Source organism: Xylocopa sonorina, chromosome 3 (genome assembly GCF_050948175.1).
Source record: "Xylocopa sonorina isolate GNS202 chromosome 3, iyXylSono1_principal, whole genome shotgun sequence".
In the NCBI taxonomy this organism is placed as follows: domain Eukaryota; kingdom Metazoa; phylum Arthropoda; class Insecta; order Hymenoptera; family Apidae; genus Xylocopa; species Xylocopa sonorina.
Genome location: NC_135195.1, coordinates 8,155,999 through 8,170,802, shown reverse-complemented (window position 1 = coordinate 8,170,802; position 14,804 = coordinate 8,155,999). Strand labels below are relative to the sequence as shown.

Below are 14,804 nucleotides of genomic sequence, written 5' to 3'. Positions count from 1 at the left end.
GTTGTGTCGTTCGTTTAACGTGTCTTTTAATTAGTGATGTGTCTAGAAGTTATTTGTTTTCTTTCTTTTTATGTAAATACCTAACTCGATATTCAAGATTGGTATTTTTTTAGAAATCAACCATGGTTCTCCAAAGTTTGCTGAACTTTTTTGTTTGTTTCAACCAGTGAGCCCATTCCAAAGATTCATATATTGTCGCCAATCTTTCGAGTAGTTACGTTCACGTCTTAACGAGTACTCGAAGCTTCTTTTATTAATGCTTGGTAGAAGAAAATCGTGATCGATGTTATTAAAATTTCCTGGTAATTGAATGCCCAACAAGCTATTTTGCGATCGTACTTCTTTTGCGCTGGAAAAGGAACGAGGCATCGATTTTAATTTATTTCTCTCTTTCTGGCAATGATTATTTTTAATTCGACAACGGTATTCGATATTACAGGAAGAGAGCGATTGAAAGGTATTTCCCTTTGAAAATATTTGCTTGCCAGGGGAATTAAATCTCCATAAATTATAGCATTGCATTTCTTTAATTAGTTATACCAATTATCATCAAGTACAAATAACTCGATAAAACATCAGCTCCAAATCTTGTACAGCTCTTACAAAATATCGCGATATTTTTTATTTTCAATCAATTCGGCAATTGTTTTCAGTTATTTCTGCGGAGTAATTCACGGCATTTCGTGCGCTTGTTCATTTATATTTCTCAATTTTTACAACTGTTACATTTCGGGTCGTTTCTCACCAATTGATTCGCAATACATATAAAATCTGAATTATATCGCTCATAAAGCTTCGAGTACACGTGTCCCTCGTATATCCCATTCAATATTTATCGATCATACAATATCATTAATTAATATTTTATCGAGAGTATTTCATAATTCGCTGGATCAAAACAATTTTCCGTGTTATTGTTTAAACTCGCTGGTGCACGCGCGTGCACGAAGAAAAATAAATGTCAAACCGCGAATAATATTCTTCAATTCGTCTGTTATCTACAGCAGTCCGGATTTGTTTTGCGAACGGGGAACGTATCGCGCAAACAATCGGTGAAAATTTACAATCGCTCTGCCTACGTGTCGCTGTATCGTCCGTTATTCCTCGTGTTCAAATATTTTGTATCGAAACCGCGTTCATCAGCCGTAAATAGAGAGAATTTTTGTCGAAGTACGCGGCGTCTAAATACCATTAAATTAGCCGAGCTATTCGCCTCCTATCAAGTGCGTTCGCTCGCTCGAATGGCAATCCGAAAATGCAATTTCATTCTCGTTTAGCGACAGGAGAATCCACTCGTTTCAACTTCCAATCTTTCATTCGGTCCAACAGTTTCATCTTTCATCTTAATCCGCCCCTTGGCTTTCCGTTAATTGCGCCAACGCGAAAGCAATAAACTTCCCGTGGATTCAGGCCACGAGTTTATCGTTCCACGGGCGACACAAAAGTCCGTTAGGGGTTGAATAACTTCGATCGACAGCGCGGCTTTAGGAATTTCGTTCAACTTTGTCACTGTTGGAACGCGATATATAAGGTACAATTTTTATTCTAATTAGTGTGGCGTATCGTCTTGAAAATCATTTCAACGGTTCAGAAAGGTCCGCAGGAGGTAGCTCTCGTATTGTTGCACGATCCATTACGCGGGTTCTATACAGTCGTGTGGGGTCATCGGTAATCAAGCAAACAGATTGACGGTGTAACGACTGACGTTAATTAACCGCTCTATGTTACTAGTCCGGAAAATCCTGTTCATCAATCCAGCTACTGTTACGTTGCCCCATATATGCGTTCATCTGTTGGTTTCGGGGATGAATCAGAGGCACGTCAAGCCGTATTAAATGGAAGACGCAGAATATCTCAATCACTTGGATCTTCAACGTTTCTCCGCTTCTTCGCAAGCTAAGATAAAACCAAATCATTCTACAAATTATAATTCAAAGCAAGAATGATCGTCACTTTTTCAACTTTTCCATTAAAAGGTTAGCAGCTCTTCTAACCATTTGTGAGACGTTCAAACCGAGTTGAATTCTTCGAGTTCACCATAAAATAATTGAATGTACCTCGACGTTCGATAGGACATCTGACACATCACGTTCAATTAAGCGAGCAACGGCTATTCAGTTTCATCCTACGCGAAGTAAACCTGATCCTCGCAGCTCTATCAATTATTATTCTGGTAGGCTTCCTGAACTGCTCCCATAGGGGTAGCTCGATGCGCGTTAGCCAAGAAACCCTACGAAGTAAATCTTAAACTCGCATACCTGATAATTATCTCATTAAACTTCCCCGACGTACTCTCGAGGAACGTTACCAGCATTAATTCTCGGGGTTCCATGCATATGCAGTTTTAAATTTAAACACGAGGCCGGTCTATTAGCCGGGAAAACTGGCGAGCGACGCGTTCGCGGCACGAACGAGGCCCAGTTCGTTGTCCCCGTCAGCGAAGGGAAGGTATTTCTCGACTCTCGAAACGATAGCGATCATGCGAAATCACGCGGACACGCGAGAACGTTGCGTGCGTAGGCGAACGTCCGGGAACTGCACAGGAGTTAAACAGTCCGGTTAACAACTTGGACGTCTGCATTGCGGCACGGGGGTAAAAGGCTGGATCCGTTGAACTTTCCTCTGTTCTCGTATCCCGTCGCGTTTCCGGTGGCTCTGGTTCGTTTCGACTTATCCAGGCCGTGAGATCGGCTGCGAGGAATCCTCGCGACACCCTCGTAAATCGTCGGACGTACCGAAACGAAACAGCGCGATTCCTACGAAACTTTCGAGAATTTCTTGCTGCTACTTTTGTTTTCGAGGTGCCACGAGGTGGGCTGCAAGTCGTTCCCTGCTTTCAAAATGTTGCGAACAACGCGTGGTTTTTTTCTTAAACATTTTTAACTCTCTTAGGTGTTGTAACTTTCTCTCTCGATGTGGTGCGTGCTAGCATTTCTCGCGCGTTGTCTTAAACGTGCCGGCACGTTTTCTAAGAAATCCTTCAGCTTGGGATATCGAAGATCTTGCAAACGAATGTGGCAAGTCATTTTTAGAGTTTTCGCTCGATGAAAAATAGGGTGAGGACCGCGAAACCTCGAGGAGTACAATTATTTTCAAAGTAATAAGAAAGTCGTTTTCTATACTTTATCGAGCGAATAAGTTCCTCGTTTCTTTTTGTTTCCTTGAACTTGAGAGTCCTTAACTTCGAAGTGATCGTAGAACATTTTCAGGGGTACCACGGTGAGAATAGATCCGAGATCTAGCGTTCTTCTTAGGTTTTAGAGTTCGAGATTTTGATTAGCCAGGAACCGGAACCTCTGGCATGAAACTTGGGATGCTTCGGTGGATTGAATAGGAAGGTTTAGATAATTCAAGACTCAGGTGGTCTCGACTGACCCCCTTTCCAAAAACTTGCCTAATGTTACGTTGATAAATTGGTTTCTGCTGTTGAAATATTTATCGGACGATAATGGAGAATAACTCGAACGTTCGATAGTATTGATTTACTTGCTTCCTAATTTCATTTCTGCTTCGACAGTCGTGGCTTTAAATATGAGAATAGATCGAGGAGTTCCTAACTTATGAATAAAGTACCGTCTACTAAGAAGTTTCGCGAGTCTGCAGTTGGCAATCAAGTAGATCAAGCGTGTATAGTCAGACAAGCTTGCAGAAGTACAGATTCAGCACTAAAATTAAACAATTCGCGTATCCACTAAGACATTAAACATCTGCTCGCCCATTTCGAGCTTCCTAAAGTCTATCGAAACCGATCGAAATGGAAAATGTTACAAATAGGACAGTTAAACTTGTTTTTAACCGCCTATTTCGATTTCCATATTATTGTTCCTGTTTCGATGTTACCGCGGCATATTGCGATCGTTCTGTCATTGTTCCCCAGCGATTTAATGCATCGTATCAATTGGATGCATCCATGATGTCATAAGATTCGCATCGAGGCCAATTTTACGATACCGCTGCGTGTTTCCCGTTTCAATCTCGCGTCCAGAACGAGGGAGGAGACAAATGTTTCAGCGAATTCGACGTTCCCATAGATTTTCTATCGGAACGGAAACAATCTCGGTAAAATCGCACGGCTGACTCTCCCATCGCGTAAAATTGTCACCCTTGTTTTCGACCTCGACGCATGTGTAAATTAACCTCTATCTCCCCTAGCCGCGTGCTCCAAATACGGGTAATTGTGCGCAAGAAATGCATAATTAGGTCAATGTTTTGCAGTAAACAATCGCGCGTATTACCGTCCCCGAAGTGTCAATAAACGTGGCCATGCACGTCGCGTGGGTGGTGCATTATTACGATACTCTCGCTGGTAATGCGCTACGCACACATGCTGTACAATCTCGTCGCGATCGAACGATGCTCTTCGCTTTTAGCTGCCTTTCGTTGCGGTCGATTGCTGACTCGATAGCTCGCGTTTCGTAATTACGAAACATTCTGGAAAATTGTGGAAATCCTTTATAGGCAAATACAGCGTTCTTTGCTGTAAGTGCGATTGATTGTACAAAGGGTGTGTAATTCTAGATGTTCGACTTGTTTTGAACTGGGATCAGTTTCGCGAAGGGCGAAGTTCAGCAGTCACTAATTGCTCTGTTATTCAACCTTATTATAATACTTAGCTTCTTTACCATTAAAACGATATCACAACAATATTTTCCCAATATTAACGATAAAAGATTAAAGTAGAACAATTTAAACTATGCAATAAATATTCCCAAGTCTGCAATTTTCACCCTCAAGAATCACAATTACAAAATTCACTCTGAATAGATTGTAAGTATCTCGAGGTTCGAACTTTTCGTTTTCCAATTCCACGATCTCCGAGCAACCATAACCAAGTTTACGGTTCCGCTGAAACTGGCTGACCCGCACTCTTCAACTTCGAAACCGAATCGAAACTGATCCCTGCCATTCCAATTACACACATTCTACCCCTTGGACGTAACAAACGTTCGCGGCGTTCGACTGTTTCCTTCGCCCATTGAATTCTGTTTCTCTCGGTGATCGCGCGAGGCGTCGAGCTGCCGGCGAACCATGGCCAACGTGTAAACGGAAACTCCGCGGAAACTTCGTCAAAGCCCCCGGAAGTTTCGTTGAACCGTTCGTATTCGCAGCGAGAAACACTCGGGTCAGTTCTCGTCGATTCGCGGGAGAAACAAGTATTCGCAAGGCGCAAAGAGCCGCCCGATGATCGTTGGTTTAATTTCCTCTGGAATCGAGGTGAACGCCCATTGCGACCGGCTATTACATTAGCGCATCGCGCGATACGCGATATTGCGTGTACTACGTAATGCCGCTAAGTAGTATCGACCAAATGGCTCAAGAATGCTGGTGGGCTCGATTATATCGCGAATCGTCCTTCTAAATCATTTAATCATAGTTTCATTATTATTCCAATACCAATAGAAAAAGTGTCACTTCTATGCTTCAGCTTTTATCCTGAACGATTCAGAAGAAATTGAAATGTACACCACGAGTATTGGTAGACAGAAAGATTCGTAACAATAGTTTAGAACTGTTTTCAAATGGTCGCAAAGCTTTCGAACATTACAGGAGGTAGGTGTCTTAAACCCATCGCGACGCGACGTTTTAAGTCGAACGTCAGGTTTATTCGGTTCCGGTTGAGTTTCTATAATATGTAGAGTGGTGTTCGTGCTGGCTTAAAGGGCAGAGTTCGCGAGCCTTGAGCAGCATCCTCGAGAAGCAAGAAGCTTGTTCAATAGGTCGAATCCAAGAATTCCTTCGTTTCTCTTAGAAGACGGAAGAGGAAGAGAGTTGGATGGTTCCAAACAATCCTATTAATACGTCTTACTTGGCAGAAAGGATCGCACTTTAGAAATATTGTAGAAGGAAGCGTTTCTCTATGCAAAGTAATGGCCAGTGGACATAACAGGTTATGGATGATACTCGCTGTCACTCATTAAACGAAGTGACCATCGCTTTTTGGCTGCCCTCCCCACGTTTCTATTTCCATTTCGCCCGCACCCTTGTTTTCAGTATCGCCGTGTATTCCTCCCGATTAGATCGAGTTATGTACACGCGCATTAACGAAATTAAATTCACCGAGCGTTGATAAGCGGATAAGTAGATTTAGTTTTCATCGCTTGTCACTCGACGAGATAACAGTTTGAAACATCTACACTGGCCCGTTCTATTTCCTAAAGTACAACGTTCGCATTTACGTTGCGTTTAAACGAATCGCAGACGGATGATCTCATTGAATCCGTATCTTAAGTTACGTGCCGCGTCGCGAGGAATATAAGAAGCGCGGTGGCAATAGAGAAACTCCTCCAACAAGATAACCCGAGACCGTGGATGTCATTTTTCTTAGCATAATGCTGCAACTTTAAAGTCAAAGACACTTTGCAGACTATTCGAATCTACCAGTGTCACGAGAGTTTCAGACACGCGCACATACACACACACACACCCATATCCAGTTGTCTTCGAAAGTTTTCCTCTCTTTTAAATTTCCTTTTATCATCATCAAATCACTCAGACTTCCACCAATGCGCACGTAAAGTGTATTTATATCCAAATGTGCTATAAAACAGCTCCAAAATAAAACGAAAAATTTCGTCACCAAAACCACTCGAAAAAATAGAGAAAATTCCACCATTGAAGTCAGTTTTTGTTTCATCTCGATATCTCAATCCGTTGCCGAGATATAAGGGCTCAAAGTTTCGCCATTCATTGGCGCCACGCAAGGTCGCGGCGGTAGTTATGAATGAACTTGACCCACATATTTTCCAGGAAGTGCGTACGCACTAATAGTAATAGTAAAAACTGTCTGGCAGCTGTCTAGACAGACCACGTGACACATGAATGAGATAGGTCAGTGAGCAGGTGCGAGCGAGAGGTCCGAATCCTTCCGACGAGGACAGACATAGTAACCGATTAAAAATTACCCTTCTCTTTACACGACGATATCTCCGGAACCGGAAGTCGGATCGAGATGATTCGAAGATCAGTTTAAAGAGGAAGATTCCTGGCTTCTAACGAGCCTGATTTCGTTTGACTAAAGTTTCTATCCTCGGAGATATAGAGCTTCCAAATTTGTTCAATTTTAATACGAATTAATGGAAGTTTTAAATAGTTTTTTTTTTTTAATTTTCAACTTTTTTCGTGATTAAATTTTATAAAACATTAAGAATGAGTGTATATTTACTAGATAAATAGGTGAAATGAAGAAAAAATATGTTTTATTATATAAATTATCATCTTGAAGAAAATGATAAGTAGTTTCTAAGACGAATTAGTTGAAATATTCCAAACGTCTTTGAAAATCGCATTTATATGAATAAATTTTCAAGATATATTCCTGCCTATGGTTAATCGAAAGTCTTCAAGCGTGATAATTATCCATTTCTCTTCACCTTTTTAATTATTTATCCTTCCTAAGGCGTGTCACGAATATTTTCTTTCGATGACAACGTCTCACAAAATATTTCTCACACGTTCTTTTATTTGCATTCGTTCGTTCTTTAGACTAACTGACCACGACACATTGACTGACAGGGGAAACCGCTTTGTGGCGACCTGTCCACACTCGCCACTAGAGAGATCGCACCGGAACAATTTCCTCGCAACCCCTCACTTTGACCAATCTTGTAACCTACCCTTGCCATCTTTTACCTACATCCTTTCCATCTGAAACGCTACTCTCTGCTTAAACAACATCCACTGTGAGTGTGCTCTCTCTACATAAAAAGTGTACAAAATCGTGGACCTCTTTGCGTTCAACACCCGTAGACAGGGATGAAAGAAAATTTGCACCGCTATATAGCCAGAGTCTTACTGATGAGTCCACCAGTTTCAGAACAAAAAGGAACATCCTTTTCCTTCCTTCTTTTCTCTCTCTCTCTCTCTCTCCCCCCCTCTCTCTCTCTATCTTTCTTCTCCACGTTCTTTATAGCGAGACACGGGTTTTAGCAACTTGTGCGAGGCTAGATCAGGTGTACACTCGAGTCTCTTCCGCGACGAAGGAAACGAGGCTTGTTTATTCTGCCGATTGGTATTCCGGCTGCGCATCTCGTCCCTCTCTTTTTCGTTAAACCCCCATTCAACTCCCTGGGAACGAATTCGACGCGCACCCTGTCGCTTCTGACGTAGTAATTTTAGGGGAATTTATTGGGCACGTGAGCCTCTCGGAGTTCTCTTGGCGAGAGCTGTCGCAATCTCGTTGTCGTTTGTCATTTCGTTATTGGACGGGATAAGTGGAACTTCGCTCGGGAACGATGCCGGTTTCTGTATTTCGTGGCCAACGTCTCGAAGTGAACGAGTATGTAGGTACCATCGTGGACGAGTTGTTTCGTGGCTTACTACTTGTAGATTTCGTTGCTAGGTTCAGTTTTTTTCGTAGAGCTGTCTCTAGCGATGTATCCTTTAGGTACGATAGAATACGTGCTCCTTCTGGGTTACGATCACAGCGTACATTTAACAATTTATGCAGCGACGAGTAGACTTCTGAGGGAATTCAGTAGATCGCGATAGAGAATAGCAAAGCATCTATTAAACATGAATTTCGAGACAACGAGAGACAGACAACGTAAACTTTGAACCTCTGACGGCACATATTCGAGACCGTCGGTCCTGGAACTCGCTATATAGCGTTAAATCAGCACAAGAAATTCCAATTATATTTCTGCACGAGGTAATTAGGGAAATTTCAGAGAAAAGTGATTTACATTGCCAATATCATTACGGTTAAGTTATAATTTAGTGGAAATGTAAAATTAAGTACTATTAGATGTGGCGGAGAATTGAGCGAAACGAGATTTATTCGTAACTGTTCGCGAATAACAATTTATATCCAATTTTTATTTGCAACAAATTCCAATGATGTTTAAAGTGATTTTTATAGTATAAAAGTATTAAAAATATTTTTGCGCTACAAAGTTCAATCCAGGTTTGCATGTTTGAAAAATTGAAAAAATATTATTACGTTGCATAACCTTTCCCCTTTAAAATTCAGTTTTTTCGTTCCTGAGTGCTCTGAAATTATGACAGAGGAATGGCGATAAAGGTTGTGGTGCACTGCGATTCCGCTAATTAGATACAGTAAGTAGATTCAGCTAGGCGCGCACCCCGATCGGCTACTCTACTCCCAGAGTGCTCGAGTCTCTTAGCCGCGTGGACACTTAACGTAAAATGACCCATTCATTTTCCTAGCTATATCCGGCGTTCCGAAATCTCAATTACTTTTCTAGATTAAAATTATCTACGCGCGCGCGATACTTGCATACAACAGAACTTTCGTTTCCCTATTTGTTCTGATCACCCTGTAATTAAATTACACTTTAATTCAACTCTTAATTATACTTAACGTTTACCATTTTTACATAAGTTGTAACGTGCGATGCCAAAACTCCCTCTCGCGCATAAATGCACACATTTAACATCACATTTGACTAAAATAAACTAGGTTAGAAACTCGATTTCGATGCAAACGAAATGGTTTAGAGTTGGCAGTACGTTGTCGTACGAAGACTCTCTTGATACCCATTGCAGTCTATCTTATTGTCGGTTGGAATCCTTTAGGAATTCGTCCGTTCTACCTGGGACAGTTCAGAATAGATTTAGGTGAAAAACCGTGTTCCCTTGTTGTCCAGAAGGGCATTACATGCTACCATCTTCTCAGGCGTTAACTCTGCTTCAATTTTATACAATTTCACATAGGGTAGAATACATTTTTGACATTCTCTGAAAAGAAACAAAAATTAATCTAGTCAATTATTACGATCTATAAAATAAAAATCGTAGCCAGTTACATTTCATTCTATTCTAAACAATCAGAACTTAACTCGTGAAATGTTAAAATTTCCTAACAATCTTACAAGTCTACAAAAAATTCTATGGTTTATAATATCATCGACGTCGCAACCCTATTATTTCTCTGCACATTTCTCTACAATGCACGACTCATCAAAAGACAAGAACATCCTTGCTAAACACGATGAACAAATTTTAATAAAGCACCGCGTCGATGCGTAATTATGAAACGTATATCAGTCTCTTGATTATAGATTTATACGACTCTCGAGGACTTGATGTCACTCGAAGCGTGCACCCGTGGAAGTTACCCTCGGTCGAAGCCGCGCCCGCTTCGAGTGGCCATTTGTACGGCTCGAGTGTCGCGTCCGAGAATACATAAGAGCGTGGGTACATAACTTGCACGAGATCATCGGTGGAATCGCGGCACGAGCGTCGAGCAAACGCTGCGCGAGGATATCCTTTTCTATTCCCGGGGTCTTGCCTTTTGAGAAGGCCACGGCTACGTGTCCATTCCGCTCGAGGCGATTTAATTAAGCACTGCATAATGTCGGAGTAGGTCGGCGTTGATTACCATCGTGGCCATTTGTGCTCGTGATACGTTTACCGTGCGGTGCCGTCGCGTCGGACTTTGTGACCGGGTCAGATCCGTCGCACGCGCGTTTCTGATCGGTTCGCAGCGTAGCTTCGATCGCGCGTTCCTTCCAGCGGCGTTTCACTTGATCAAACAGTGATTCTGTACCGCTTTCGTGCGTAAAAGTACGTTTAAATACGTTCGAAACGATGACAAACGATGGTGAAATGTAACTGAACGGATAAATAAATTCAGTAATAGAAATATTAGCACCAACGAACAGCAATGGGCGTTCGATTCAGTTATACAAATCGTCTTATCTTCAGACAGAGTCGAGTGAATGGAATGATTTGAGCGATAAATTATACGTAGCAAGAAAAATCAATGAGTTTCTATTATACATTCCAATGATTGAATTGCGTTACTTTATTCTCCGATTTAATCGAAGGAAATCTTCAAAGGTATTAACGTTGTAAAAGCTGCACTGTATAAGAAAATAAATGCAGATAATTTTCGAAAATTATTAAAAACTGTATTTACTGCTTTCTTTTAGAAAACAGCTGGAATCAGATCGCGAAATGTCTCGTCGAAAATGTTAAACGATCTATATTGTATCGAGAGGTATCTCGTTAGAAGAAAATTAATAACAAATAGAATGCAGAAGAATGCAGCGAAATCTAATGGTTTAAAAATAGACGAATGAGAAGGAGCAGTTTCGTTCGTGGTAACAAATCGTCGTTTCGAGATCCAACGAGGCCAGGACGTTTTTCTCCGAGTGTATCTTAAATCACCTTGAAAATTTACGTTATGACCATTTCTTAACTTCGCGAGCCAGCGCTCTTGCGGAATTTTTTAATCTACGCGCAATTACTGGGCGTAGCGTGTACAGTTTTGAGCGATTTCCCCTGCAGATAATCTTTCAGAAACGATGCTCGAACTTCACCCTTGTCGCGTTCATCCCCGTAGTATCCAGATTAACCCTCTTTATCGCGATTCAACGTTTATTCGCTCAGCGTTTCGCTGCTTCAAGTTTAAAACACGTGCATGCGCGGCGGTTTCGCAAAATTTGCAATTCATATTCTTCGTAACGCAGAGTAATTCCGAGATGAGACTAGGGTGACGAAAAAATCACTCGTGGAAATCTGCCGTGATATCCGCCAACGAAAACGTTTCAACGAGGTGTAATTCGCACGTACATTGCACGATATGGAAACAATTTTTGTAAAAACGCATCGCTCAGAAAATCATTTATCGCAAACGCGTAATGATAAATAATTTTAAATGCAGCGAGCAAAGACAACCAACCGTTAAAAGATTGAAATCAAAGAAATTCCCAATTCTCTCTGCACGCGTTTGCTCGTTGCGAGACAGAAGACGCGTGGATGCAATACTTTTAGGGTATCTTCCTCCAAGGTTGGATCTCTATCCACCCTGTTATACCTGGCTTTTATCATCGAGAACATAAGAAGGTACCGAGCGTAGTTCAAAAGATATGGAGGGACACTCAATTTATGGCGTTGCACACGGTATAATATAAGAGCAGCCGGAAAAGGTGAAAGAGGATACCGTAGAAAAGCTTAGGTAGTCTACCTTCATTCAGCGGGTTCCTCGTCAAATTGATTCTCGGTTACTCGTTAGTTGAACCCGTCATATCATATTATTGCGTTACGATTTCTTATTTGAAAACGACTAGAGAGAATTCTGCGAGCAGAGAATTCTGCGTCTCTCAGAGAATTATGTAGATTTTTTATGTATGGTATAATACTCGATGTCCATCGTCGCATCAGAGGAGAGTCTCGTAATGAGGATTACTTAAGAGATTAATGTTCCACAGAACCGAGCTCGAAGCTAATCCGCGAGAACGTCGATCGTGAAGGGAAAGAATGGAGGAAGGTTACCTTGGGATGGTCCTCTGGGAACTTTAACTACGTGCTTGAAGAGCTCGTTGTTGGCGGAAAGATTGTCGGGGATTCGATCGATCCAGCCTCGTACACCGACCGTTCTCGATTTCGTGTACCGCGATTTCAAATAGAATATTACGGGCCCCGCTCCATAAAACATGGGCTCGTTTTGACAAAGGGTTGAGTAGAACAAGTGTTTGCGCGGGCTTGTTTCGTTTTATTATTCAGAAGCTCTCTACTCGCTGCTGCGAAGTTGCGCCCAATTGCTGCAACGTGTTTCTTCCACGCGGACTGGTCTTGTTAACAAGCCCAGTCTCTGACTTCCGCGAGGATTCTCAGACGAAAATGTTTAAACATTGCAAGCGCGCGTTGGAAGTTGCGCGCGATTGTGCAACGAGGTGCTGAAGTATATCGAACATTGACGTTCAGATGAATACCAGGAAGAATAGGAGAAGGAAAATGTGAACGGCTGAATAGAATAGAAACGGTCCATGGTTCTAGGTTTAAAATTCGAGACACGTTGTTCGAAATGGCAGAGGTGTTGAAACCAAGAACAGGTTGAGTCGCCACTTGTACGTATACGATATACGTACAGTAGATATAGTTTAAATTGAACGTACTAAGAAGTAGTTTAATTTAGACTCTTGCATCATAAGACACATAGCCATTCGCCTTCGAGTATACCTTTCTTAGAATTTCTTCACTTTAATAAGAAGAAAGCGCAAGTGCAACTAAATTGTAGGAAATTCGTAATTTCAATTTTGTACAGTTGAATTAAAATAAATAACGATGAAATTTGTTGTCGTTATTTAAAAGTTGCGAAATTTCACGCGTACATATACGCGAAATAGTACACAGGCATGCATTAAAAGTTCTGTAACGCAACTATAAATTACCCAACGCTCCTTTGAATTCGCCCTAAAAGTTCCCAGTGTGCATAAAGCTAAGCACTTCATCCTACAAGCTAGCGTAAGGCTGGTCGCATTGACCGTGCACACGTCCAAAGCAGTCGAAACGCAACATGTAGCACAACAAATTAGTTAACCCGTGCTCCATAGAAGTTTCATCGAGCCGCCAGTGTCAACGGGAAATGGCGGTTCACGGTTGCCATTATCGAACTTCAGGTTTCTCGAAGTGTGGATTTTGGCGGGCCGTGGTAAGCGTCGTGGAATGAATGCACGCCCGTTGCATGTTTCCGGGGCATGTTGCGTAGTATTTATTGCTTGACCAAGCAAAAGTGAAATATCTTAAACGTGCATGACCTGAGATCTACTTTTAATTGGTACTTTTCTCTGCGTCCACAGCCCATGCGCCATTTTTCAGTGATCGTAGCACAATCTATCTACGACCGCAGAAATGTCCCATTAACGTTGTTAAAGACATTTTGTAAATCGTCGTGTTCTTCGTTTTTCGTCTTCGATTTTTGCTAGAAAATTCACTTCTGTCCGCGGTCGAACCGCGCGTGAACCGTGTTTCCTTCGAGGCTCGACAGATTGAAATGTCAGATCCCTTGGTTACGCGGCGTTTGTGCGTTGCGAACAACACGTGTTCCCTAATTAGCATGTCAATATTTCACGGTGCACGAGAGATCGTACGCAATCCTTTTTACCGTTCACAGCTAATTATCCGACACCCATATCCCCGATTACTTGTTTCACTTTGTTCCCTTTCTTTCATCCTTCGATTCTGTTTATGCCCTCGTTATCGTGTGACACAAGCCGTTCGTTCGTTATCGCTGCATGATCGTTATATGCAAGACGTGTTCACGAGGATTATCGAAGCGAACGAATCCACCAGGCAAACAATTTTCAGCCCCCGCTGAATTCGATTTCCGAGGGTGAATTTTTACGCATGATTGGAAATCGTGCGTCGCGATGTTTATTCAGTTTAGAAGCGATAATTGCCCTCGTGTGGAATTACGCGGAACGATGTTCATCGAATCTCGAAGAAATTGCATTTTAGCAAAATTTCTCTTCCTCTAGTTCCTTTATTCGCGCGAGTATTTGCGAATTTACCAAACAAAGTCGAATAACAAAGTAGCGCGCGTCAAAATTCCTCGAAGTCTCACGTTACGTGAAAACACGCGAAGGATAGTTCAGTTTCACCCTGAGAGAGTCAATAAACTGGGATTCGTTCGCGCGCAAATGCTCGAAGTACGCCGATGTGTTTCGTCGGCCCGTTGATCAGCGCCCTGATCGTATGTACTCGCCCTCTGGAACAGAGATGTCAATGTACTTCTTCCGGTTGCACAACCTGCGCCGCCAGGCGGAGGAGGTACGGAAAAAGCGGCAGAAAGGAAGATCGAGTCAGGGTGGCCAACGTGGGACCAATTGTACGGACCAACCGCAGCCGACAGCCGGATCCATGCACTGTTGCAACAGGGTCCATCGGGGGCCCAGCAGGCTCTTCGAGCGTGCTCCATTGCAGCCCTGCGATTCGCTCGATGAAATCGCCTTTCAGATACCCAGGTAAAATTTTCCACGTTACTCGTATATATCCTTTGTCGTCTCCTTTTCTTATTTCCTTTGTCGGCGAGCTTTCTTTATTAATGATTACGAAATACT

General features: G+C 42.2%; 1 protein-coding gene across 7 annotated transcripts in view; it reads left to right on the top strand.

Moving 5' to 3' along the window:
- Positions 1-14,804, top strand: part of Slo2 (slowpoke 2) — a 150,331-nt gene that overhangs the window by 46,995 nt on the left and 88,532 nt on the right. For 4 of the 7 annotated variants that reach the window (XM_076892424.1, XM_076892430.1, XM_076892429.1 and 1 more), the window contains exon 2: positions 14,462-14,708. The exons of 2 other annotated variants lie outside the window; for them this stretch is intronic. In XM_076892424.1, coding sequence (XP_076748539.1) covers positions 14,462-14,708 — 247 coding nt within the window. Of the gene's footprint in view, positions 1-13,298; positions 13,397-14,461; positions 14,709-14,804 lie in introns of all 7 variants that reach the window. One more of the 7 variants, XM_076892427.1, reaches the window with a different exon arrangement.